At 40.2% G+C, this 25,059-nt stretch overlaps 2 protein-coding genes across 12 annotated transcripts in view; one reads left to right on the forward strand and one right to left on the reverse strand.

The window, feature by feature from the left end:
- Nucleotides 1-8,309, forward strand: part of WDR17 (WD repeat domain 17) — a 107,661-nt gene extending 99,352 nt beyond the window's left edge. For 7 of the 9 annotated variants that reach the window (XM_045452331.1, XM_045452311.1, XM_045452320.1 and 4 more), the window contains 3 exons: nucleotides 3,490-3,588; nucleotides 3,908-4,103; nucleotides 6,233-8,309. In XM_045452331.1, the coding sequence (XP_045308287.1) occupies nucleotides 3,490-3,588; nucleotides 3,908-4,103; nucleotides 6,233-6,352 (415 nt within the window). In that variant the 3' untranslated portion in view covers nucleotides 6,353-8,309. The remainder of the gene's footprint in view (nucleotides 1-3,489; nucleotides 3,589-3,907; nucleotides 4,104-6,232) is intronic. The other 2 variants (XM_045452274.1, XM_045452291.1) reach the window with 1 other exon arrangement.
- A 3,007-nt stretch (nucleotides 8,310-11,316) lies between these two features.
- On the reverse strand, nucleotides 11,317-24,351 carry SPATA4 (spermatogenesis associated 4). 3 transcript variants are annotated; one of them, XM_045452362.1, is made up of 8 exons: nucleotides 24,097-24,351; nucleotides 23,123-23,252; nucleotides 22,649-22,767; nucleotides 22,323-22,543; nucleotides 14,326-14,442; nucleotides 12,941-13,018; nucleotides 12,544-12,610; nucleotides 11,333-11,429 (listed from the first exon to the last, which is right to left on the reverse strand). In XM_045452362.1, the coding sequence occupies exons 1-7, from the start codon at nucleotides 24,312-24,314 to the stop codon at nucleotides 12,588-12,590; spliced, it is 906 nt and encodes a 301-aa protein (XP_045308318.1). In that variant the 5' UTR covers nucleotides 24,315-24,351; the 3' UTR covers nucleotides 11,333-11,429; nucleotides 12,544-12,587. The 3 variants fall into 3 exon arrangements, with proteins under 3 accessions (XP_045308309.1, XP_045308318.1, XP_045308303.1); XM_045452347.1 differs by having other exon boundaries at nucleotides 12,941-13,030; XM_045452353.1 differs by lacking the exons at nucleotides 12,544-12,610; nucleotides 12,941-13,018 and having other exon boundaries at nucleotides 11,317-11,429.
- Nucleotides 24,352-25,059: the final 708 nt, after the last annotated feature.

Consider the following 25,059-nt stretch of genomic DNA (forward strand, 5'->3'; position numbering starts at 1 on the left):
AGTCTAAGTGGGAAGGAGAGAAAGGTGACAGGATGGGGACCCCAAAGGATGAGGGCATGTGACTCAGGAAGGAGAGGCCCCCTTAGGCTGGCATCCTACCGGCCGGATCTATGGAACCCAAATTTCAAAAGAGGAAGGTGCCCCTGGATGGCTCAGTCAGTTAAGCAGACTCTTGATCTCAGCTCAGGTCATGATCTCACAGTTTGTGGGTTCGAGCCCTGTGTCAGGCTCTGCGCTGACAGTGTGGAGCCTGCTTGGGATTCTCTCTCTCCCTCTGTCTCTCCCCTGCTTTCTCTCTCTCTCTCTCTCTCTCTCTCAAAATAAATAAAAATAAGGGGCGCCTGGGTGGCTTAGTCAGTTAAGCGGCTGACTTCATCTCAGGTCATGATCTCGCGGTCCGTGAGTTCGAGCCCCGCGTCGGGCTCTGGGCTGATGGCTCAGAGCCTGGAGCCTGCTTCCGATTCTGTGTCTTCCTCTCTCCCTGCCCCTCCTGTTCGTGCTCTCTGCCTCTGTCTCTCTCTCTCTCAAAAATAATAAACATTAAAAAAAATAAAAATAAAATAAACTTTAAAAAATACATTTAAAAATTAAAAAAAAAAAAAAAAAACAGAGCAAAAACTGGGTATTTTACTTTTCCGATCTCTGTAGTAGGAAAAAGCAGAGTAAAGAGGATTTGTGAATAGTGGGTAAGTCACTATTTTCTAGTTGGGTGTACCCTTCCTGCCAGACTCCTGTATCTTCTAACGGCTTGCTGAATGTTGGCCGTTGTGCTTAAAACTTGTTGTAATCAAAAAGAAAGCCCCACAGTGCCTTCCCCACACAGCATTTCCAAGTTGACCAGTTTGCTAAGCGGTAGAGTAGCCAACCCCCAACAGTGCTGAGTGTGAGACTAAGCAGTTGTTCTGAGTGCCTTCACGCGGGCGGAGATTCTGAGAGAAACAAAGCTTTCTCTTCCCTCCTCTTCCTTCTGGTCGCAGAGAAGGTTCTGCTTACATGTAGGGCCCCCACCTAGAGCAGACCGGGTAGGGGGCAGAGGGGAGGGACACTGCTAGGCACTCAGGGAAAAACCTACTTCTGTGCAGGCAGCAGGCCCAAATGTGAAAGCAGCTTTTAATAATTTGAAAATCCGGGAGCAATAGGGTGTATGTACCACATGGAATTAAAATCTATTTAATGAAATATATTCATTTAATAAACATGACTTGGCTAATGAAAGTAAAGAGAGAGAAAATGGTCCCTTGAAATAATATCAGAAACGAAAGGAGGATTTTGTAAGGCAGAAGAGACCTGGGAGAACGTGTCTGAGAGAAACAGTGGAGAAGGAGAAACTTAAGGCCCTAATTGGAAAGAACTTCCCCGATTATGGTGTCTGTTTCCTGTGCTCACACTGCCGCCTTGCCCTCAGGCTGAGTCCCCAGGCTTGCTCCTTCCTCTGCTTCCCAGCTCCCTCTCGGTCTTCTTCCTCCCCTCCCCTTCCCTCTGCTCCCCTCTCTGTACTCTGTCCTTCAGAAACCTGGCCCTTTCTGTAGCTCTACCTTGCCAGTTATTGTGACATCGCTCTGTGGCTCCCTGAACCCTGCCTTCAACTCTGTGTGCTCAAAATGAGCATCCTCTTCCTTCTCAAACTGCTGCTTCTCCTGTGTCCCTTCTTTTGACTGTGGCGTTCTATTTCTGTCTCCCAGAATTTAATGGTGAGGGTCACGGGTGTTTTCTCTGACCGCAGTAAGGGTCTGCAGTAACTCCCTCCCACTGTAGCCCTGCATCTGGTCACCTGCTGTCTGGATCACTGTCCTCCTCCTGCTGCCTGCCTGACCCCACTGTGGCTTCTGCCTTCCTGAAGCACTGCCCTTCCTCAGCATCCTCCGGGGCTCCCCAGTGTCCATCACAGAACTTCCAGATTCTTAGTCTGACGTTAAAGGTCTACAGAAATAGGGTTCTGACCAAGCCGTCCACCTTAGCCTTCTCTGCGTTCTCCACTTTGGTCAAACGGAATTACTTGTGACCCCATATGTATGGAAGCTTTCCCGCTGGTAGTTTCTCAGTGTCTTGTTTTCTCCTCACTCTTTAACACTGCTTTGCATATAGTAGATCATCAAACACTACTGGCGGGAAAGTCTTGTCACGTGCCAAATTGTAGACACGGAAGGCACAGTGTTGAGGGAATTCATTTTGGAGCCAGCCACGTTGTCAATACAAATTTTAAGTTCCGTAATTTTGGGGGGGCGCCTGGGTGACTCGGTTAAGCATCCGACTCTTGATTTTGGCTCAGGTCATGATTTCACCATCGTGAGACTGAGCACCACTGTGGGGCTCAACACTCGGTGTGAAGCCTGCTTGAGATTCCGTGTCTCCCTCTTCCTCTGCTCTCCCCTTCTTGCGCTCTCTCAAAAAATGATCTTAAGTTCAGTAATTTGGGGTTGAAGAAAATGATAACTTACTGATTTGAGATAGTATTACTACAGTGTTAGGCGTGTGTAGGGGGAGATGTGTGCCTTTTTCCTCACCAGATCTTATTAGGTCCCAGCAGAATGAGGACAATTGGAGTAACCGTAAAATGTACATTACAGAATGGCTTACCTGTACCCTTAAGTTCATCTGTAAGGTCTTACGTTCTGTTTCTTTCTATCTCCCAAACAGCTTTTGCTTTTAAATGTCCCATAACTAGTTCCTTGAAAAGCACACGGAGTCTGTGACTTAGTATAGAAACTAGGACTAATAATTCTTTATCTAAAGCCTCCTAATTAATACCACTTAGACCTGTTTCCAGTTTTCCTTGTGCGGCTGTGATGGATCACTACTGTGGCTGTTTTCCTGCTTTTTCTCACCAGTCTCTCTCAAGAATTGAGCATTTCCATTCCTTTCTGCTGGTTGACATTCTGCTCTAGCCATTCTCCCACTTGTTTTCTTACTCTTGATACTCATTTGTAATTCAGACATGCACCACCTCCCACCCCTGCTGTGTGTGGCTGTTATTCAGCATTCTTGGCTGGACTATCCAGTCTCCATAGTTTGTTTGGTCCTTCATTTGTTTATTTCCTTATTTATTAGTTTTACATTTTATTTCCTTAAGTTTTTTAAAGTTCTATTTAAATTCCAGTTGGTTAACATACAATGTAATATTAGTTTCAGGTGTACAATATAGTGATTCAGCATTTCCATACATCACCGGGTGCTCATCACAGCAAGTACATCCTGAATCGCTGTCACCTGTTTCCCTCACCCCCCCACCCCCTCCCTCGCTAGTCCATTTTTCATCCGCTCACTCAGACTGTCCTCCAACCAACAGCATTGAACGTCTTTAACTTTCCAGGGAACTTGAAGGCCAGATATACAAGTAAGCACGCGCGCACACACACACACGCATTCATGTATACACGTGTTTTTGAACAGTAGTTGTTAAATCTAAAATAGCAATTATTTAAACTTCATTTGCTTTCTTTCATATCTTAGTCTTGGATGTCAGTTGTTAATTTCTGTTCCACGTTTCAGTCAGCTGTTAAAACGTCGGGTGGTATCAGTGCCTTTAAAAATTGAGCACCTCTCTGAGGAATTGGATGCGTGGAGGGCTTGCACACGGTCCGCGAGCCGGTGAGTGAGGACAGTGTAAAAATTGGGATACGGAGGTGTTAATATTATACACACATTTATTGAAAATGTGGATTGGCTCACTATTAATCTTTGCCGAAAAATGAATCTTGGTCTGGTCAGCATATATTCCGTCATCATTTACAATCCTATTGTTTTCTGCCTTTTTAAAGTACTTCGTTTTACTATAAATTAAGCCTAAAGTTAATTTGCCATCATCTCTAATGGGGACTAAATAGTCATCAGGGACTGTTTCTAACTTAAACCTTAATAATTCTGTGGTTGTATGAAAATGAAAATGTAATATCTGTTGAAAATATAGATCACCAGAAGAATCTCCATATACACCCCCTTCTGATTCACAAAGAATGGTTTATGCAACTTTACTAAAGAGACTACAAGAAGAACCACTCAAAGGAATTGTTGGGCCGGATTATGTGACTGGATCAAATCTGCCCAGTCATTCAGATATTCACATCTCTTGTCTTACGGGATTAAAAATCCAGGTACAGCCTAATGTAAGGCATAAATTGTTCATTTCCATTATTTTCATTTGTTCAGTTACTCAAAACAATATGGTCTTAGAATAAGCATAATCTGAATAAAAGTCGGTACCTATAAATAAGACTGGTGGCCCCTGAGAAAACACTGCCCTCAATGCTGTGTAGTTAGTATGAATGGTCGTTTGCTCCTTAAAATAAATTCAGAGAGATGCTCCTTGTATTATCATGAAAGCAATTCATGTAATAGGTATACTTAGTAACAAATGTTTACAAATACATATAGATCATATCCTTTGGGAAATTAAATAAGGGAGACAAAGCTACAATCAACATAGTTATAAATTATAGCTAAATAGATTAAAATTAACTTGATATTCTCCATTTGTGTTTTATAAACACAAAGACATTAAAAACTGGCAGGTGTGTGTTATCGATATACTGTATATGTTCTTAGAGTGACTTCCTGAATTTTTCAACAGTTACAAATTACTGGGATCCGTCACAAGGGATGACTAATTCCTGAGGAAGGTCCCTAACATACAGTCAAAAGTAATGATGGTGAATCATTCCAGAGCCTCCCAGTGTGACCCAGGGGTGCTGTTTTCTCCAGACAGTGGAGAGGCCTTCATCATCTCAGAGTCAGGGCGAGGTGTAGGTGTCCACATGAAGTCAACAAAGCTGAATCCATACAGAATGCGGATTGAAACTACAGTCTGGACTGAAAGAACACCACCTCCCAGAAGTGTTCACATTTTACTCAGTGGATTCTTAGATTTCTAATGGAATGTGACTAATTACATTTCTCATACTGATATGCCAGGTCAATGGGGACAGCTGCTTTTTTGGAATAACCATTTAAATTAAATAGCTTGCTGCTAATGTAAACCCTAACCATAGCTTGACTTGACACTATAAGTTTATGTAAGTAATATTTAACTAATATCTTCTGAAAAAACAGGACACTGACATGCATAGTTTTTATCCACTTCCGTTCAGAGGTCAAGAATCAAAGCAGTACATTCAGTAACTTATAATTAAGAGCAAAAAGATCATGCAATATTTAGAGTTTATCTTCAGCGCTAGTCGCCGCCCTCCCTGTGCCATTTGTCGTGATACCTTCAAGATCTTTTTCTCCTTCTGCAGTAGCCACGTGGCCCAACACATAGGCTGCCTAACCTCTCCGCACCCAAACCTGCATTAGGAAAAGACCTACTAATTATCTTACACACACTGAAGTGCAGATGACTAATGGAGATGGGGTGCTCCTCTCCCAGGATACTTCTGTTTCAACAGAAAAGTAATATTCTGGTTAGAACTATGAACTTTCAAGTGCCTGTAGGTAGGTACTTGAGAGGTACTTGAGAGTAGGTAGGTACTTGAGAGTAGGAAGCTCTCTACCCCATGTGATGGATTTTCCAGTGTCTCGAATAATTTACTAACAACAAGCTGTACCATTTGAAATTGTGATAAAAAATCTGATAACTTTAGAAGATAATTAAGGAGATAAGTTCTTATTCCAATTTGTGTTTTTTTTAATCATGCTTTTCCTTCTGAGAGCTAGGAGAAACAGATTGAAAGATTTCTTTGCATTTGGTGCTTCAGAACTATCCTTGACATGCAAAGTAACTGACATAGCTAAATTATAAATATGCTAGTAAACCGTATGATTGACATGATTTTAAATTATGTAGACACATCTACAGCAACATGTTCTTTGTCTTCTAGGGAGCAGGTTCAGAGCTTCTGGTCTGAATAATTTCCCCAGCTGTATTCATGCAGGCCTTCTGATTAAAATAAAGTATATTTAAGTCTATGCTAGGCGTATATGCCTTTATAAAATGTTTACTTTGTATTAATAGATTCGCACTACCTGTCGTTATTGGTAGCACTACTGTTTTCAAAGAACTTAAGTTATAAAACTAAATTCTCTTGTGAAAGACATCAGGGCATATTAAGATATTTTAAAATTTAGGGATATTTGTAGCAGTTCAAAAAAATCGGATTTTCTCATATTTTAAAAATTCCCATTAGCAATGCCTAAATATTGCCAGTAGTTTTTTATCAGAGTGATTCTGTTTCTGGAAGTTGAAAAGCATGTTACACATTTATAATCTCATCGTCTCTCTCCTCAATTCTGTGTGCAGGGCCCTGTATTTTTCCTTGAAGATGGGAAATCTACTATCTCATTGAATGACGCTTTGATGTGGGCAAAGGTGAACCCATTCTCACCTTTAGGGACTGGAATACGACTCAACCCGTTTTGACAGGTTTTTCTCCATGTTTAACTGTTTTTTAAAAAAGACCTTTTGTGGGTTAATATTACCTTAACTTTTGTTGTGCACAACCAAAGGTTGAGGGGAGAAGGGGAGGTGGGAATAACAGTTGACTTAATTCATCAACTTCAAAAAATAAAATATTTATGTAATTTCAAGGAAAAATAGGTGTATTCTTTATAAAATAGAGTAGCCATATTTGAGAGAAAGATAATATTTAAGTTATAAAAGACCGAAAAATATAAAAGAGCATATTAAAGTTTCAGAAAGCAAAAAGGTACCAAAAGACTATATTTTTGAAACTTTGAAACATATAAAATAACACAACAGATAGAATAGTGCTTGACATGTAGTAAGTACTTAAGGAATATTGGAATATCAACATGTAACTAAGGTATGTTATGACCGATCTTCGAGTTAACAAACACCTAGATTGTCCTCTGTAAAATATATAGTAAACCACTAGTTTTAGTTCATATTTAATAAAAAGTTTCCAGTTACGAGCTTACAGCGTGTCAATAAATGGATGCACAGTCAAAATACTTACGAGTTTTATTTTTTAAAAAAAGAAGGCATTACCAAATTTTTTAACTGAAATTAAATGTGCAAGTATAAAGGACTAGGTTATGTAGGCATAACAAAAATTGACGCATGAAAAACACAAATGCAGTTAAGTTGGTCTGAGAATTTACATTTGATGATAATTGACTATTTTAAAAGATATTTGATATGTGTGGATGTTTTGATTATGCATTTAATATTTACAGTAATCTCTAATTGATTTATATTAACTTTCTATAACATTTATTTGATAAATTCAGTTTCAAATTTCTATGAGTAAATAGGATATTAGTTAAAATTTGGGGTATATTATAAATTCAAGTTTTTAAAATATTTATTAAAAGAGTAAAACTATTGGGGCACCTGGGTGGCTCCGTCGGTTAGGCGTCCAACTCTTGATTTTGGCTCAGGTCATGATCTCACGGTTGTGAGATCGGGCCCCACTTCAGACTCTATGTTCGGTTCCGTGTCCAACTCAGCGCTGGACGTGGAACCTGCATAATATTCCCCCTGCCTCTCCCCTACCCCTCCCTTCCCCTGCTCACTCTCTTTCTCTCTCAAAATATTAAAAACAAAACAAAAAAAAATAATAAAACTATTTTTTGAAAAAGTCTGAGGCATGACTACCAGTATTTCAATTGTATTAGAATTCTGGTTTTGAGGTCTATGAAATTAATGTGTGACTAGGAACAATAATACTTTGGTACTCGAGCTGTTTCATAGGATTCATAATATAGATGTTTTTGTCTAAAGAGTGAGCTTATATAAATAGAATAATTGTGGTTTTTTTATTATATTTAAACCTGTTACATTGAAAGTATTTTAAAAATTTTCTTAAACCCACTTCTAAAACAGAAAATAAGATATATATTATGTACTCTCTATTGCATTAACCACTTCTAACTCCTCAAAAAGACATTAGAAGGCCTAAATTCTATTTTATTAAAAAGATTTAATTAACACTGCAGAAGAGAATATATGTGACTCACTGATAGTGAGAAGTATTTTTTTAAATCCTTGGTTATATGTGTAACTCAAATTTTTTTAGGTGGGAGAATTTTTCATTAGCATATATGTAGTAAAATTCACTTAAAAATGTCAGTTGAAATCCTACTATAATTCTCTTTGTTTTAAAATAGAAGCTTCTTAATAGAAGCCTATCTTCTGTGCTTTAACTACTTTGAAAGAAAAGATACCATTGAGTTTAAGTTATACACAGATAAACAATTATTTCCTTCTTCTGTATTTTAAATGAATGCGGAAAAATGGTATTTTATGTACAAACTGAAAAAATATAACTCTTTAGCACATGAACATAATAGAGGAGGAACCAAATTTGTGTCTAAAATCTAAATTGAATTGATTCAAATATAATTCTATTACTCTTTGACTTCTATAATGTTCTGTACCTTAGTATTAATTGTAACTATTAATTCTTCATAGAATTATGTCATTTGACCATGCCAGTCTGCATCTATTGTGCCTTAATATGAAAAACAAAGCAATTTAAATTTATAAAAGGTTTTCCATTGTTACATTTCATATGCATGAAAACCCAAACAAATAATATAGCTTATCTTACTATAAGAAGATGTCTATATTATTGATAACATGGACAAATTATTTTGCAAGGTTACATATGCTTTTAGGAAAGAAGTCTCCTTAGATAATGGTTTTGAAAGCATTGGAAAAATATTTTGTCTATAGAAAGTACCAGGTGGTTAACAAAATTGCAACATCAAAATGAGTTCCGTCTTGGGAAATATGATTTTTATGTCAATCAAAATTGACATATATGTGTGTATACATACATGTCTCTGTATACATATATGTATATATGTATATGGATACACACACACATAGATTTTTCCATGAAATCATCCAGAGGTGTTCAGGAACATGGTTGCATTAAAGCAATGACTTGTATTTTGTTGTCCTTAAAATAGGAAAATTGACACTTTTTTGGTCTTAAGTCAAAAGGCATTCTGAATATAGTAAAAGCCTCCCTAATTGTTTATAAAATTTTGGGTTTATATTTAGTGTAGCAGTAATACAGAAGGTATCTTTATGGTCAACTCTTAATAAGTGCTTATTGCACTATATCTTTGAAACATTTATTCCTAAATAATTGAAAAAAGTACTCTTCTGGTAAATTTAATTAGCCATATGACAGTGCTATGATATGGAATGCAGTTATCGAGACTTGTATGTATGTACGTATTTCAGGTCCCCTAAATTTCAGGAAACACTGCAGTTAAAACCAGATATGACAGAGTTAACCGCTAAAATGAGCATCAGCCTTGTCCCCACATATGCCATTGAGAGAACACGGTCTCTCCATAAATGCTGGGCCAGAATCATCAGAGGTGTGAAGGGCTGAGCTGTTCATCTGTGTTATTACTTTACTTGGAAACCTAGAAAAATCACTTCTTTAGGCTTTTCAGGAAGATGATTCTCCAACTTGTAAGAAATACTGACTGTAGTAAACCCCAAAATTAGCATAAAAGGGGAAAAGCTTACTAATAATGCAAACAGCGTATCACAGAGGCATCCGGTCCCTGATGAGTGTTGTGCCAATTGATTGAAAAGGTTCTGCTCCCAGAGGAGCTGCTGTTGCTCCTAGAAAAGCTCCTTGCTTCCTTCTGCCAAAGATCCTTTGTGAAGTAAATGGCCTTCTTAAGATACACCTGTAGTGTTGGCCTCTCTTAATACAACTCATCTTCCTGAAGCTCTTGAAGTTACCTACTTTGACCATAGCTGCTACCTCCATTTATTTGCTCACTATGAAGCATACAGTGTATTTCGTATTTTCCACTGCTCTCCAGAGGCCCCATGGGAGTCATGAGAACTTAACATAGGCAGTGGTGAGTGGTCAGCTTTTTCAGGAGATTGAACATACAGTCAGGAGAAGAATAAAGCAACATTTTGTATGACTCTCTACCCAAATTTAAATCCTTTTCTCTGGATCTTTTCCCCAGCTGAGGTTCCAAAGACTTGCTTCTATAGCCCCTTCCTAAGGAACGAGATTTTATGGGTTAAAAATTAGTCTCATAATTGTCTACTTTAGATTTGTGCCAGTAGAGTGCAAGGTAACAGGGGTGCCTGGGTGGCTCAGTCGGTTGAGTGTCCGACTTTGGCTCGGGTCATGATCTCACAGTCTGTGGGTTCAAGCCCCGTGTCGGGCTCTGTATTAACAGCTCAGAGCCTGGAGCCTGCTTCGGATTCTGTCTCCCCCTCTCTCTGCCCTTCTCCTGCTCGCACTCTGTCTCTCTCTGTCTCTCTCAAAAATAAACGTAAAAAAAAATTGTTTTTAAAAGAATGCAAGGTAACAGATGGGTAACGTGTGGCTGCTTAAGGTACGCATTTAAACTATATACCCTTTACCTCACATAAAACTAGATTGTACACTCACTCCCAAGAAGCCATCCTATTTCATGTGGGCCCTCTTTAATTTCTTTCACTAAATATTACCTGCCCCAAATGTGAAATTAAACACAGAAGTCTTTGGAGATAGAAATTCTAATGAAGCCAAGCCTTCAGCAATGCAAAACAACGAACAGAGTTTAGCTGGGGGTTGGCGTGTGTGTCTCAGGATCCAGCATTAGTAATGCTCATCTTGGAAGTCGGATGAGACTGTTAATGAGAGAGTGTTAACAACATGACTAATTACAGTTGAAGAAAATTTTCCAAATGTGAATGTAAAATTGTAAGAATGCATGAAAGATAATCCATCTTTCAAGATATCGGCCAACTCTGGTTTCCCTCCACTAAAATTCTGGGGAGTGGCAGCAACCAGTAGAAATTTTTCAATTGAGCTACATGGTTTGCTAAACACCAGAACCAAATTGCAAGTGAGGCACAATTTTTCCTCTCCCACAACTCCCTATCAACAAGAAGGACGATGCCTGTTTTTTAAAAATGTTTTAAGTCTAGCTATTTATGGGGGTGGGCAGTATTCTTTCCGGGCCAATGTGTGATAATCACCGTTCGGAATGCATTCTTTCTGAGTGCATGTGATGTGTAGATGTATATCAGGCAAAGTGGTAGCTCTTTTCATTTCTGATGAGGAAAACATAACAAAGCAGATCCACCATTGCTACAGAATTGATGAGAGAACACTTTTACCTGTCATGGTGAATTGTGTTTAACTGTACCTTTTAAAATGGTTTTTGCTCCTTCTCTGTTGATTTTGCATTTTCAACAGTACCTGGCACAGGTGTTTTAATACGTGGTTGTTGAATTGAAAAAAAAAAAAAAACAAAAACACGTTTTGAGCCCAATTATGGATAAGACATCGATATAATTTACTTACATACCCACAACCAGGTGATTAGACCCTCTAGGATGGCAGGAGACGCTGCATTACATCTTCAAAGCCATCGGACACGTGCTTTTCAAGGTTACTTTCTCGTGTTTGTGATAGGGTTCATAGCAGATTCAAAAGAATATCTTCCAGCTTGTTTGACATGAATTCTTCTAGGTGGATTGCCAACAGTACCTGTATTTCCTGGCATATTTAAATAAACGACATTAAAATCAGTCTGTGGTTATTAAACATTTGCGCGATGATCAGTGTTAACGTACGGAACTTGCCCAAGGATCAGCAACAGTCTGAACACAGGTTCATCTACGTGCCTGGTAAGTAGAATATTTAAAGCACGCAGTGTAGTGGCCGTAAATAAAAAATCGGAATGCCCCCCACTTCCAAAAGCCATTAGCAGTGCCTAAAATACCCGGGGCTTAGTTCGGTGTATCTGATACTGAATATGACTCAACTATTTTTAGATGTTGTTTCAGAAAGCAGCTGAGGCCTCGATTCTAACAGCGCTGAGATTTGGCAAATACACATAATTCGCAGTTTCGTTTCTGGAACTCTGATTGCAATGAAGCGTCCAAACTGGCCGACCTTCCAGGTCGCTCAGTTCTCATGTGAGGGACCAGTGGCAGCTAAGAAACGTATTCTCCCTCGGCCCACGAGTTCACTAGATGCTAGGTTTAGGTAAACACAGGGAGGGACTTGAGTGTTAACGAAAAAAACAAAGGCAACAGCCTATCTTACAATTAATTTTTGCCACCCTGTTTGAGAATTAGAAGCTTTTGAGGTGAACAGCCTGTGGATTTGGTGCCGTTACATGCCGCGCAATCTTAGACGGTAAAATAGGATCCTGTCTTACCTGCGGCCTAGCTCTGCTCCCCTCCTTCCACTCACTCCGATTATGTCAGCTGAACTGACCTAAACACTCTGCTCTTTCAGTAGAAACAACTGAGATGGAATCCCTTGAATTCATATGGAAAAAATAAAATCTAGCAAAACAGCTCTCATCGACGTAATTACCAAAGTCAGCTGCACACCATTCGTTAATTTCCGTTATGCCCAGACTAAGAGGATCCAAGTTTCTGGAATAGGATTGAGAGAAGTAGAGAGAGAAAAGCATGTTTCTTCCCATCCTGATCTGTCCTGGTGATGTCTCGCTTAGCCCATCACCCACTTTGAAAAGGATGGAGAAAGCCCACTGAAGTGAGGGGGACTCGTAGAAGAGCATGGAGAGAATAAAATGGGGGAAAAGTCACGTGCAGCAGTTGCTACGTCATTACAGTCGTAAAAGCAGGACTCCGCTCTCCTTGGAGTTGTGATCCGAAATGAGAGCATTATTTTTCTAAAAACTCATTTGGGACCCTGAAATGTTTCTGGAAAGATAAAGGAATGTTCTTCAGCTATTCAAGTATCAGTACCCATCATTTGTGTGTGTGTGTGTGCGTGTATACACACACACACACACACACATATATATGGACACTTTGCATCTGTTTCTTAGGCAGGAAGGAGGCCTTGCAACATCTCATTCCTCTTCCCGCCTTCTCATTGCAGGTCCCGAAGCAAGTGGTCCTGTGCTTTCCCACCCCCAGGCAGGTCCAAGTAGTCCTAAGGGGAAAGAGGCAAGCAAGGGAACCAGCAGAGCCCCACCCCCACCCCCATCCCCCGCCCCCCAGCCTCTGCCCTGGAGCCGCAGCTTCTACCTGCTGGAGCTCTCCCTGCAGGCGTCAGTGTTGGAAGAAGGTTGAGGCAGGTTGAAGGCGAGGATGTGTTCCCAGAATCTGAAGGTGAAACTATGGGTACTTATTTTTTTTTTTTCCATAGAAACGTCATTATTCACTTCTGTTGAGTTGAGTCGTGCTGAGTACCATGCCTCAAGCATATGAGTTAGACCTTTTAATGGACTGTTCTAATGTCTAGATATTACAAAGTGTGCTCTTAGAAATGGTAGTTCTACCCGGCCATTAGCAAAACAAAACCAAGTAAGAGTGGTGTGTGATCAAATAGAGTTTGGAAAACACTTCCCTGGGTACCTCTCCTCTTCACTGTTTACAATGAGTATTCGCATATTAAAGGCCCTGAGAAATCACAAGTTTAAAAGGAGGAATCTGTTAACATTGCTTTTCCAGACCCTATATAAACAAAGGCCTGTGTCCCCCACCCCCCATGAAACCCTTAACATTTTGGGAATCCTGCCTTGTAGGACAGGTCCCCTAATATTTTCCACCAGAGCCCTGACAGTAAAAACAAACATGGACACTCAGTTCAGTTCGAATTTCAGATGAGCAATGAGTCGTCTTCAATGAAAGTATGTCCTCAACATGTCCCCGTAATTATTGGTTTTATTGGTTATATCTGTTTTTATTCACTAAATCTAGAACCTACTTTGTGGGCAGCGACTCGGCCCTGCTTTTGTCGCGTAAAAGCAGCCCATAGACATGGCATGCGGAACGGTCCTGGCTGTGTTCCAGTACAACTTTATTTACGAACGTAGAAATTTGAACTTCATACAATGTCCGTGCATCAGAAAATACCATTTTTCTTCTGATACACTGTTTGAACCATTTAAAAATGTGAAAGCCATTCTTAACTTGCAGGCTCTACAAAAACAGGGTGGGAGACTGATTTTGGCTTATGGGCTCTAGATTGCTATGCTATGAACACTTTCTGAACTCCCAGGATTTAAACTAGGGGCTTGTTGTAATACAAGTATGCAAGTATGAGTATCTGCCTTAGGGCTGATTCCTTACCTGCTGGTAGAGAATGGAGCTTTGAGCTCTGCACTGGCCTTCGCCTGTTTCAGACCCACCTCTTTAAAGATAAATCAGAGCTGAAGTGGGTCCTTTAGTTGGGGTGGGGTGGGGGGAACCTGGCTTAGAAAGCTCCCCAGTGTGACCGGTACTCCGCGGACCGTGCGGCCCCTCCACCTACCCAGGCATGCCGACACCAGCCTAATACACAGTTTTAGACTGAATGCCTAGACCAACAATTTTCACTGTTGAAAAAAATTCTGAGGTACCAAGTAGCAGCAACAGGTTCAGTTCACAGGTAAAAAGTTAAGAAGAAAACCACAGTAACAAAGACTCACGTAAAACAGGAGCACCTCTGTCCCTTGAAATCATGGAATTATATTTGCACCGAGAGCCATGGGTCGGAAGGTGGTCAAGAGTAAGTTCTCCCACTGTTGGTTTGACCTCAAACCATTCTATGAAATAGGAACACAAAAACTGTCAGAAAATCACTACGGCCAGGGCCAGAATAAGACACTGTAATTTAAAAATTAGGCAAATTCTTTAGACATCTGTTTTATCATATTCTTAAGAGTGGTGTGAATATGAAGATTATTAACCTTCTCCCCACATTTTTCACATCTTTGATGCACAAGATAGTGGCTTTGAAAAAGTTACTTCAAAAAAACCCGTTATTTTAAAGACTATGTTCTTAGTTTTTTTGATAAGTTTTTATTCAGTAATAATATGTATACAGAGAAGTAAACAAATTATGTGTTTACAGCTTGATGAATTTTTGGAATGAATACACTTGGGGTAGCCATCACCCAGGTCAAGAGATCATATATTACTAGTAAGTACCCCCCAAATCCCCTGCTTGTCTCTCCTACACAGTATCCTGAAAAGAAAATACTGTATTGACTTCTGTCATCACAGGTTAAATGATTTCTTAAATATTGTTTATATCTCATATGAACAACATGCAGTATCTGTTTTGCAAACCTATTTATGCTTTAAAAATAGTGACTTAAAATTATTTCTTCATTTCCCCTATTTCTCATTAACTGATTCTATAATTCTATCTATCACACTTGGATATCAACTTCCCTGTGCTTCTAAAGATCACTTACTGCTCCTCTGCAGCTTGAAGAAGAGTCTAAGGTTATTTCTACTTATCAGCCAGACCCTGTTCATGCTAAATACAGCTCTGGTCAGCAGCATCCTCAGAACTATAATTATCACAGTTCATGACTTTGAGCTTCAAATCAGCAGCCTCAAAGATCAAGATGGGTGATAACAGAATACTGTTGCAGAATCTGAAGGGTTGAGGTGATCCATGGCTAAAGAGAAAGTGTGCTCACGGGAGGACAAGAGAGATACAGGTTAACTTTGTGCCAAGATGGACTTTTAATTAGAAGATTAAATAGAATACTTGCGTTTGGCTCTAGAAATCCCAGTGAGAACCAGTGACAGTGATGGTGAGATAGACTAAATAAAAGCAAACATTCTGTATGAAAAATAATCGTATCTGATTTATGGTGTTAGAAATAAGGTAACTTGACAAAACTAAAATGCTGAAGTGCGGTAAGGGGCTGACAAGGAGCCGTCAGTGTTTTAGGGTCCTTATAGTTGGAGAAAGAGTAAAGACATTAATTTTAGACGAGGATAAGTCTGCATGGTAAAATTTCTCGAATGGCACTACAAAGAATAGAAATTTAAAATTTTCCAAATCAGTTTTGGGGGGGGGTGGGGGGAGACAGTCTTTACAAAAAATTCAATCCAATCATTGCAAAAGAAGAAAAGTTGGTGAAACAATAACAAGAAACGGAAAAAGAATAAAGAGCACAAAATACCACGATAGACGTGAATGCAAATATAGCAGTAGGCAGTACTACTGAATTCCTAACAGTAAAAGTCACGGTGAATGAAATAAATAGGTCCGTGCAACAGGATACTTCATAGAGGGAAAAATGGCAGGACTTGTTTACCAAGTGCCAACACTTGCTGTAAAGCCAAAGCTTTATACGTAAAAGTACATAACTAAGATCGTACGGGTGATGAGGTTGCACACATTTAGACAAAATCAGCTAGGATATATATATATATATATATATATATATATATATATATATATATATATATATATATAGGAAACAGGCCCAGATATACACAGAAACTTGGAAAGTTTGAGACATAAGGATACTACAAATCAGTGGGGAAAGAACAGACTATTCAAAAAATGGTTCTGAGACCATTGGTTCTCCATTTCACTTGCAGACAAATTAAGATCTTTTTTTTTTTTAAATTAAGATCTTGAAAGAGACTAACCGCTTATCAGATACATGCTTTGCAAACATTTTGTCCCCATTTTATAGTTCCCTTTTCACTCTTGTTTCCTTTGCTATGCAGGAAGCGCTTTCGTTTGATACAACCCCATGTATTTATTTTTGCTTCTCTTGCCTGTGTTTTGGGTGTCATTTCCAAAAACTCGTTGCCAATACCGAGAAGCTTTTTCCCTGTGTTTTCTTCTGGCAGTTACATGGTTTCAGGTCTTAGGTTTGAGTCTTGTAATCCCTTTGGGTTTGATTTGGGGTGTGAGATAAGGGTCCAATTTCGGTTCTTCTGCAAGTGGATATCCAGTTTTCTCAGCATGATTATTGAGGAGACAGAGCGTCCTTTCCCTGTTGTGTGTTCTTGGCTTCCTTATTCAAGACCAGGTGACTGTGAATGCATGGATTTATTTCCGGGCTCGCTGTTCTGGTTCATTGGTTCACATGGCTGTTTTTTATGCCAGTACTTTACTGTTTTAATATAGTTTGAAATCAGGAAGTGTGATGCTTCCAGCGTTGTTCTTTCAGAGAATTGCTTTGGGTTTTCAGGTTCTTTTGTGATTCCATGTGAAGTCAGGATTGTTTTTTCTATTTCTGTAAAGACTGCCATTCAATTTTGCGAGCTTGCATTGACTCTGTGGATCAATTTGGTAGTATGGACATTTTAACAATATTCTTCTAATCCATGAAAATGGGATGTCTTTCCATTTATCTGTGTCTTCTTTCCTTCATCAGTGTTTAATACTTTAGAAGGAAGTAATATCCAAAACGTATAAGGAATTCATACAACTCAATACTGAACAAAGCAAATAACCCAATTAAAAATGGGGCAAAGGACCTCAGTAGATGTTTCTCAAAATAAATACAAATGGCAAACAGGTGTATGAAAAGGTGCCCCACATCACGAATGATGACCAATAATCAGGGACATGCAACCAAAACCACAATAATATGTCATCATACATCTGTCAGAATGGCTGTTATCAAAAAAGACAAAAGATAAAAAGTGTTCATGAGGATGTGGGAGAAAAGAGAACCCTTCTACACTGTTGCTGGAATGTAAATTGGTACAGCCATCATGGAAGCAATATGGAGATTCTCCCCCAAATTAACTACCGTATGATTCAGCAATCCCACTTCTAGGTATATGTCCCAAGGAAACAGAATCAGTATCTGCACCTCCATATTCACTGCAGCATTATTCACATTAGCCAAAGATACGGAAACAACCTAAATGTCCAAAAATGGATGGCCGTATAGAGAATATGTACATGTATACATACCCACACGCACACACTCAAAATGGAATATTAATCTGCCTTTATTTAAAAAAAATTTTTTTTTCAACGTTTATTTATTTTTGGGACAGAGAGAGACAGAGCATGAACGGGGGAGGGGCAGAGAGAGAGGGAGACACAGAATCGGAAACAGGCTCCAGGCTCTGAGCCATCAGCCCAGAGCCCGACGCGGGGCTCGAACTCACGGACCGCGAGATCGTGACCTGGCTGAAGTCGGACGCTTAACCGACTGCGCCACCCAGGCGCCCCTAATCTGCCTTTAAAAAGAAGGGAATTTGGGGGTGCCTGGGTGGCTCAGTCTGTTAAGCTTCCAAGTCTTGGTTTGGGCTCAGGTTATGATCTCACGGTTCATGGTTAGTGAGGAGCCTGTTTGGGATTCTCTCTCTCCCCCTCTCTCTGCCCCTGCCCACTGGCACAGTCTCTTTCTCAAAATGAATAAATAATAAATGAAAAGGAAAATTTATCATTTGCAACAACACAGATAAAACTAGAGGACGTTATGCTAAGAGAAATAAGCCGGACATGGAAAAACAAATACTGCGTTTCCACTTCTATGTGGAATGTAAAACAGGCTCTTCGAAGCAGAGAGTGAAATGGTAATTTCTAGGGATGGGGTGGAGGGGCACGTGAGGAGATGCAGATCAGAGGTGCAAAGTCTCAGTTATGCAGGATGGGTAAGTTCTGCAGGTCTAACGTGTGGCATGGTGACTGCATCTAATAGTTTATTGTGTACCTGAAATTTGCTAAGAGGGTAGACCTTAAGTGTACTCACTACACAGAGCAAGCAAGCAAGGAAAAAAGAAAAGGGAAGAAAGAAAGAAAATGGCAACCTTGTGAGGAGACGGATATTTTATTTTAATGTTTAATTTTGAGAGCGAGAGAGCCTGAGCAGGGGAGGGGCAGAGAGAGGGGACAGAGGATCCAAAGCGGGCTCTGCACTGACAGCAGCAAGCCCAATTCAGAGCTTGAACTCAGGAACCGTGAGATCACGGCCTGAGCCAAAGTCAAACGCTCAACTGATTGAGCCACCCAGGCGCTCTGAACATGGATATGTTTGATTGCAGTGATCATTGAACAATGTATATGTATATTGAAACACCAAGTTTTACACCTTAAATATATGTAATTTCTATTTGTCACTTATACCTCAGTAAAGTTGAAAAATTATTTTAAGTGAAAGGCTAACATAGCAACATTTTTCTAGGTATATCTCCTGAGGCAAGGGAAATAAAAACAAAAACTCTTTGGACTACATCAAAATTAAAAGCTTCTGCACAGCAAAGGAAACAGTCCACAAAACTAAAAAGCAGCCTGCTGAATGAGAGAGGATATTTGCAAATGACATATCCAGTAAAGGGTTAGTATTCAAAATATATAAAGAACTGATACAACTCAACACCCAAAAAACAATCCAGTTAAAAAATGAGCAGAGACATGAACAGATGTTTCTTCAAAGAAGACATCCAGATGGCCAACGGACACATGAAAAGATGCTCAATAGCACTCATCACCAGGGAAATGCAGATCAAAACTACAATGAGATACCACCTCACACCTTTAGTCAGAATGGCTAAAATAAAAAACACAAGAAACAAGTGTTGGCGAGGATGTGGAGAAAAAGGAACCCTTTTGCACCGTTGGTGGAAACGCAAACTGGTGCAGTCACTCTGGCAAATGATATGGAGGTTCCTCAAAAGGTGAGAAGTAGAACTGCCCTACAATCCAGTAATTGCACTACTAGAAATTTACCCAAGGCCTACAAAAATACTAATTCAAAGGGATACATCACCCCGATGTTTATAGCAGCATTATTTACAATAGCCAAATGATGGAAGCAGCCAAAGAATCCATCTATGGATGAATGGATAAAGACGATATGGTGTGTATGTTTATATGTATATAAACATAACGTGTATATATACATATATAGGTATATATGTATATATACATACATACAATGAGTTATCATTCAGCCATAAGAAAGAACGAAATCCTACCGTTTGCAACATGGATGGAGCTCGATAGTACAATGCTAAGCAAAATAAGTCACCCAGAGAAAGGCAAATAAATACTATATGATTCCACTCATATGTGGAATTTAAAAAACAAACAAAAAATGAGCAAAGGGGAAGAAAAGACAACTAAGAGACTCCTAACTACAAACAGATGGTCACCAGAAGGGAGGTGGGTGGAGGATGGGGAAATGGGTGATGGGGATTAAGGATGCACTTGCGATGAGCACTGGGCGTTGTATGGAAGCAATCACTAAATCGTACACCTGAAACTAATAGAACATTGGGTTAACTGGAATTAAAATTTTTAAAAAAATGGATTGGGGCGCCTGGGTGGCGCAGTCGGTTAAGCGTCCGACTTCAGCCAGGTCGCGATCTCACCGTCCGTGGGTTCGAGCCCCGCGTCAGGCTCTGGGCTGACAGCTCAGAGCCTGGAGCCTGTTTCCGATTCTGCGTCTCCCTCTCTCTCTGCCCCTCCCCCGTTCATGCTCTGTCTCTCTCTGTCCCAAAAATAAATAAACGTTGAAAAAAAAAATTAAAAAAAATGGAAAGGCTAAACCTTAGTCAAGGTAAGGATAGGAGAATATTTTTATAACCTCATGATGCCAACAGTATTAATTATGAAGTTTGTATTTGTTTTTCATTTCTGCCATAACAAATTACCATACAGTTGGTGGCTTATGAACAATAGCCATCTTTACTCTCACAGTACAGAAGTCTATGGGCTGCTTTTTAGAGGCTCACCGAGCTGAAATCGAGACGTTAGCAGGGCCACATTCCTTCTGGAAGCTCTGGGGATGAATCCTCTCCCATGCTCATTCATGTTTTTGGCAGAATTTGGCTCCTTGCAATTCTAGGTCCAAAATCTGTCTTGTTGCTGGCTGTCCCTGAGAGTTGTGTGAGGCCATGCCCTCACCTTGTGCTCTCCAGGTGGCCTCTGTGGCAGTGGCAGGTTGAGGCCCTCCCGCACTTCAAATCGTTCCTGCTTCTGCTGCACTCCTCTGAGTCCACTTGGAGAACGATCTCAGCTTTTAAGGCTCATGTGATTAGACTGGATCCGCCTGAATAATCCAGCATAAACTCCCTATTTCGAGGTCTGTGACTTCTGCAAAGCCTCTTTTGCCATGTAATACAACGTATTCACAGGTTCCAGGGATTGGGGCGTGAACAACATGGGAGACATTCTACCTAGTACAGAGTTTGATAAAATCTTCTCAATTAAGAAATACATATGAATAGGGGCGCCTGGGTGGCGCAGTCGGTTAAGCGTCCGACTTCAGCCAGGTCACGATCTCGCGGTCCGTGAGTTCGAGCCCCGCGTCGGGCTCTGGGCTGATGGCTCGGAGCCTGGAGCCCGTTTCTGATTCTGTGTCTCCCTCTCTCTCTGCCCCTCCCCCGTTCATGCTCTGTCTCTCTCTGTCCCAAAAATAAATAAACGTTGAAAAAAAAAATAAAAAAAAAAAAAGAAATACATATGAATGAAGTCGTGCGCATAAGCAAACTTTTTTAAATCAAGGCAATGACAAAGGCTGCAGGACAATGGTTACTCTCAGAGGCAAGTATGAAGAAGGCGGTAAGACCAGGACACCAGGAGAATATAAAGCTATGGGGAATGTTCCACGTCATAGATTATGCAGTGATACACAAATATTTATTCATTGTCTTTTTAAAGTTGTACACCTACGTTATATGCATGCATGAATCACAGCAGAATTACAGTGTTTAAAAACCTACAAAAGAATTTGACTATATAATTCCACAACAGGATTAATGACCTCAGTTCTTTTCTACTCACAAATTCATGAGTAAGAGCAAATAACGAAGAGAAACAAAAAATGATAGGCAGTGGAAGATGAACAGAGCAACAGGATGAAAACCAAAATATCCAACTCACATTGTGAGGGGAAGTTACAGTTACTGCTCTCCTTTCCTTCCAGAGACTAGAGAGAAAATGGCTCTTTTCTTCAGAAAGTGGGGGTTCAAATGAGGGAGAAATCCTACTGACCTACAGCTGCCTCATTCTTGAATGGTTTTAGTGCCACGGTCATGATGAAGTCACTAAATGTCTGGAATCAAGGACTATAGAATTCTGAGACCAATGGTGTCCTAAGTTAAGTGTTAGTAAAGCAACAACAATGAAAGAAAGAAAGTTCACTTATTTTGTTTGTCATTTGTTGGGACTCTGATGGCAAATGCTTTGGATGCTTTGAGAATTATTTCAGTGATCTCTCTGGAAGATTGCCATGGGTTGCCTCCATCTGCCTTACCTTACGTACCCAGTCTACATACCGAGGCTACTACAGGACAACCATGACCATGGTCTGGAAATCATCTAGAGCAAATCATGGTAATCCAGGCTTTTCCTAAAGTACTTACATCCTGATGAAGTCTGAAATATTCTCATCCTCGTTAGTAACTTGATATTTGAACTTACTTCCCACAGAATTTTATGTGAACATAGTCACTCTTTTCTAAAAAGAGAAGTGTTAATATACTAAGTTAACCTATGCTTTCATTTAAAAAAATGTGCCGTAAACCACTCCAGTGATGATAGATCATTCCACTGCTAAGCATAAGAGAACCACTTTCCCTTTAAACCAGGGATAGAAAAAGCAGAGTTGGGACAGACAGTGGTCAACTTTTCTTTCATCTTCACTCAAGCATAGCCTCACTACGTTGGGAAGAATTCAGTTGACTATTTCCAAGGAAAACTTACGGGGATTCAATTTTCTCCTTAATTTTCTTTGCAACATTTGTAAAAGGAAGAGGAATTCTACTTTAAGTTCATTGCTGAGCGTGTTGGGATTGCTTTTTATCTCTGATGACCTAATGTTATCTTTAATCGACTTGGAAGCTGTGGAGCTAGGAACCAGGGGCAGACGCATCTGGTAACTGTAGTCTGTGAAATTCACGAGGTCATCCTGGATACTTTTAATTCTGGAAAGAAAAAAATATTGTTGACAAGCCATATTTTAGTAATGAGATTTATATTATCAAATTTTCATTTTAAGTTGTATTGCTAGAAGATTCCAAATGACTTACTCTCGATGCGTTAGCAAAGTATAAACCTCTTGTATTAGTATTTCAGGTACTCCAGCTTTGCAATGAATTGTTCCATGGATTAGCTCTTTAGGTAATTTAAGTCTTTTTCTTGCCAGGAACTTTAATAGTAGAAAGAAGGTATTTTCAGTATAAGAAGTTACGTAAAAATCTTCAATTACTTTGTATTCACCTTAACCCCCTTTTTTTTGTCTCTCAACTAATAGTTTTTAATTTTAACATGTTAATTATTAAAAAATATCATTCAGCAAGAAAAGCAACCATTCTATCCTACTCCAATTTGAAATGAGTTTTATAAGTGACTCCTGACAAACTTTAATAACATTCATTTTAATACACGGAAACAAGCTGCCAGCTTCGTGGCACAGCCACACGCACGTGTGTGTAGATATCCACGACATCAGGAGTACACCATTTAAAACACAAACTTCTTAAAGTCGATGACTGCTAATTTACCTTCTCCAACTGTGCCCAGTTATCCAACTTGACTTTCAAAGAAGTTCCATTTTCAAAGGATGAAAATTTAAGGTCCCTGGGGTAATATATAGTGAATATTTCTGCAATCAGGAAGCCATTTGAAAAATCCCTGATCCATAATATTAAAGAAATGAAATAAAATGTGGTTACTTTGACAGTTTGTTTTATAATCAATTAACACCAATTTAATATTCCACACTGACAGCAAATAACTTATAAAATTAGTTTTGTTGGATCATTGCTCTAAGGAAGACCTGCTATGGAATAGAATTTTAATAAGATTAGATACACACTAAAGGCTTTCGTGTTCTTTTTATGAACCCAAACTATTAATTTGTATTGAATCTTCATTTTAACAAGATCCCTAGGTGATTCCGATGCACATTGAAAATTTCAGGCATGTCTCTATTAAGGAGTATTGAAATTAGTAAACCAGAGTCTGCAAAAAAGTCATTGTCTTCATATTTATGGAAATTAGTTCGCATTCCCAGAGCAGATATTAACCGCCCGTTACGTTCAGGGTGGCTGCAGTTCAGCAGCAACTTTTTTCCAGTCCCTGATTGGAAAAACTAGATGCCATCCAGAGGATAAACTGATCCCCACGATTATTAATGTCCAGTGTCTCTAAAGAAAGAGCCTTGACTATCAGTATTTTTTTGTAGTCACCAAGGCATTCTATATTAGCTTAAATCTAAAATGTGATGATTGAATGGGTAAATGAATAAGTGAGTGCTTCATCATGTATTTTCCAGGCCCGCTCCCTAAAAGAAGGGGGGTGTGTGTGTGCGCGCGCGCGCGCACCGCGCGCTGAGTGGGTGGGGGTCGGGGTCTGAAACCTAAACCAGGGGAGTAGGCCGTCTGCGCCCAGTGCCGCGGCGGGGCAGGCGGGGCAGCCGAGTGGTCGGCGGGTCCCCGGGGTGCTCAGGCCCCGTCTAGGCGGCTTGCTCCTGCACCTGTTGACGTTCCTAGGAAAGAAGGTGAGATCCAGGCCCTGGAGCCAGCGCAGAACCGACGGGGACAGGCGGGAGCTCTTCGGTGGATGCGGATAGACCAGATATTTCTTAGGCTTCCCTCGGATGGGAGCTGCTGCCTGTAGCGAAAGTGACGGTGACTTGGGTAGGGCTGCCGCCGGCAGTGTCAAAAGCCTTCCTCCCAGGCCGGCGGCAGCCATGTCGCTTTCTGGGTTTCTATGGCAGCATCCGCGGCGGGGCGGGGCCTCGTGGGGGCGGGGTCTCAGCGCGGCTGGGCGGGGCCCGTGGGTGGGCGGGGCTTCGGCGGGGGCGGGGGCGGGCGCTGGGCCTCGCACGCTCCCCAGTTTGCAGAGCTGACGCTCTGGTCTGGGGCGATTCCTGGCCCCAATCTTGGTTGTAGTTAGCCTCTCTTCTCCCAACCCTTTGTCCTTCCAAATTTACTTTTTAGATATTGTGGATTCAGCCCAGCCAAAGGCCTATTGTCGGTCAAGCATTTTGAGGATGGGAGAAGCTTCCAGAAGACAAGGTCAGTTTTTGTTTAGAAATCGGAAATGGTAGAATATTTGCTCCAAAACGCCAAAGAAAAAATTTTCGAAATTAAAGTGAATAAATGTCTAATATCTACAGACTTAACCTCTTTCCTTAATTATTACGTTGTTTATAAAAGTTTGTAAGTTTTCCCATTTCACATGGATGCCCTGGTATAGGTGATTCATTCATTCAACAATTATTTGAGTCCCTAGTACGTGCTAGGCACTGACCTAGTTACTTGGGGTTTATCAGTGAACAATGCAGAGGGGAAAAAAGCATAGCATCGACAGTTATAAACTAAATACGCAACAGATTTGTTAAAATCCTTCAAAAAGTTTTGCAAAAAAACACCAGTGTGGCATGTAGATACATATTATGCAAGATAAAATATGGGATAGAGTTTGATAGTGAAGC

This window comes from Leopardus geoffroyi, chromosome B1 (assembly GCF_018350155.1).
Source record: "Leopardus geoffroyi isolate Oge1 chromosome B1, O.geoffroyi_Oge1_pat1.0, whole genome shotgun sequence".
Classification (NCBI taxonomy): Eukaryota; Metazoa; Chordata; class Mammalia; order Carnivora; family Felidae; genus Leopardus; species Leopardus geoffroyi.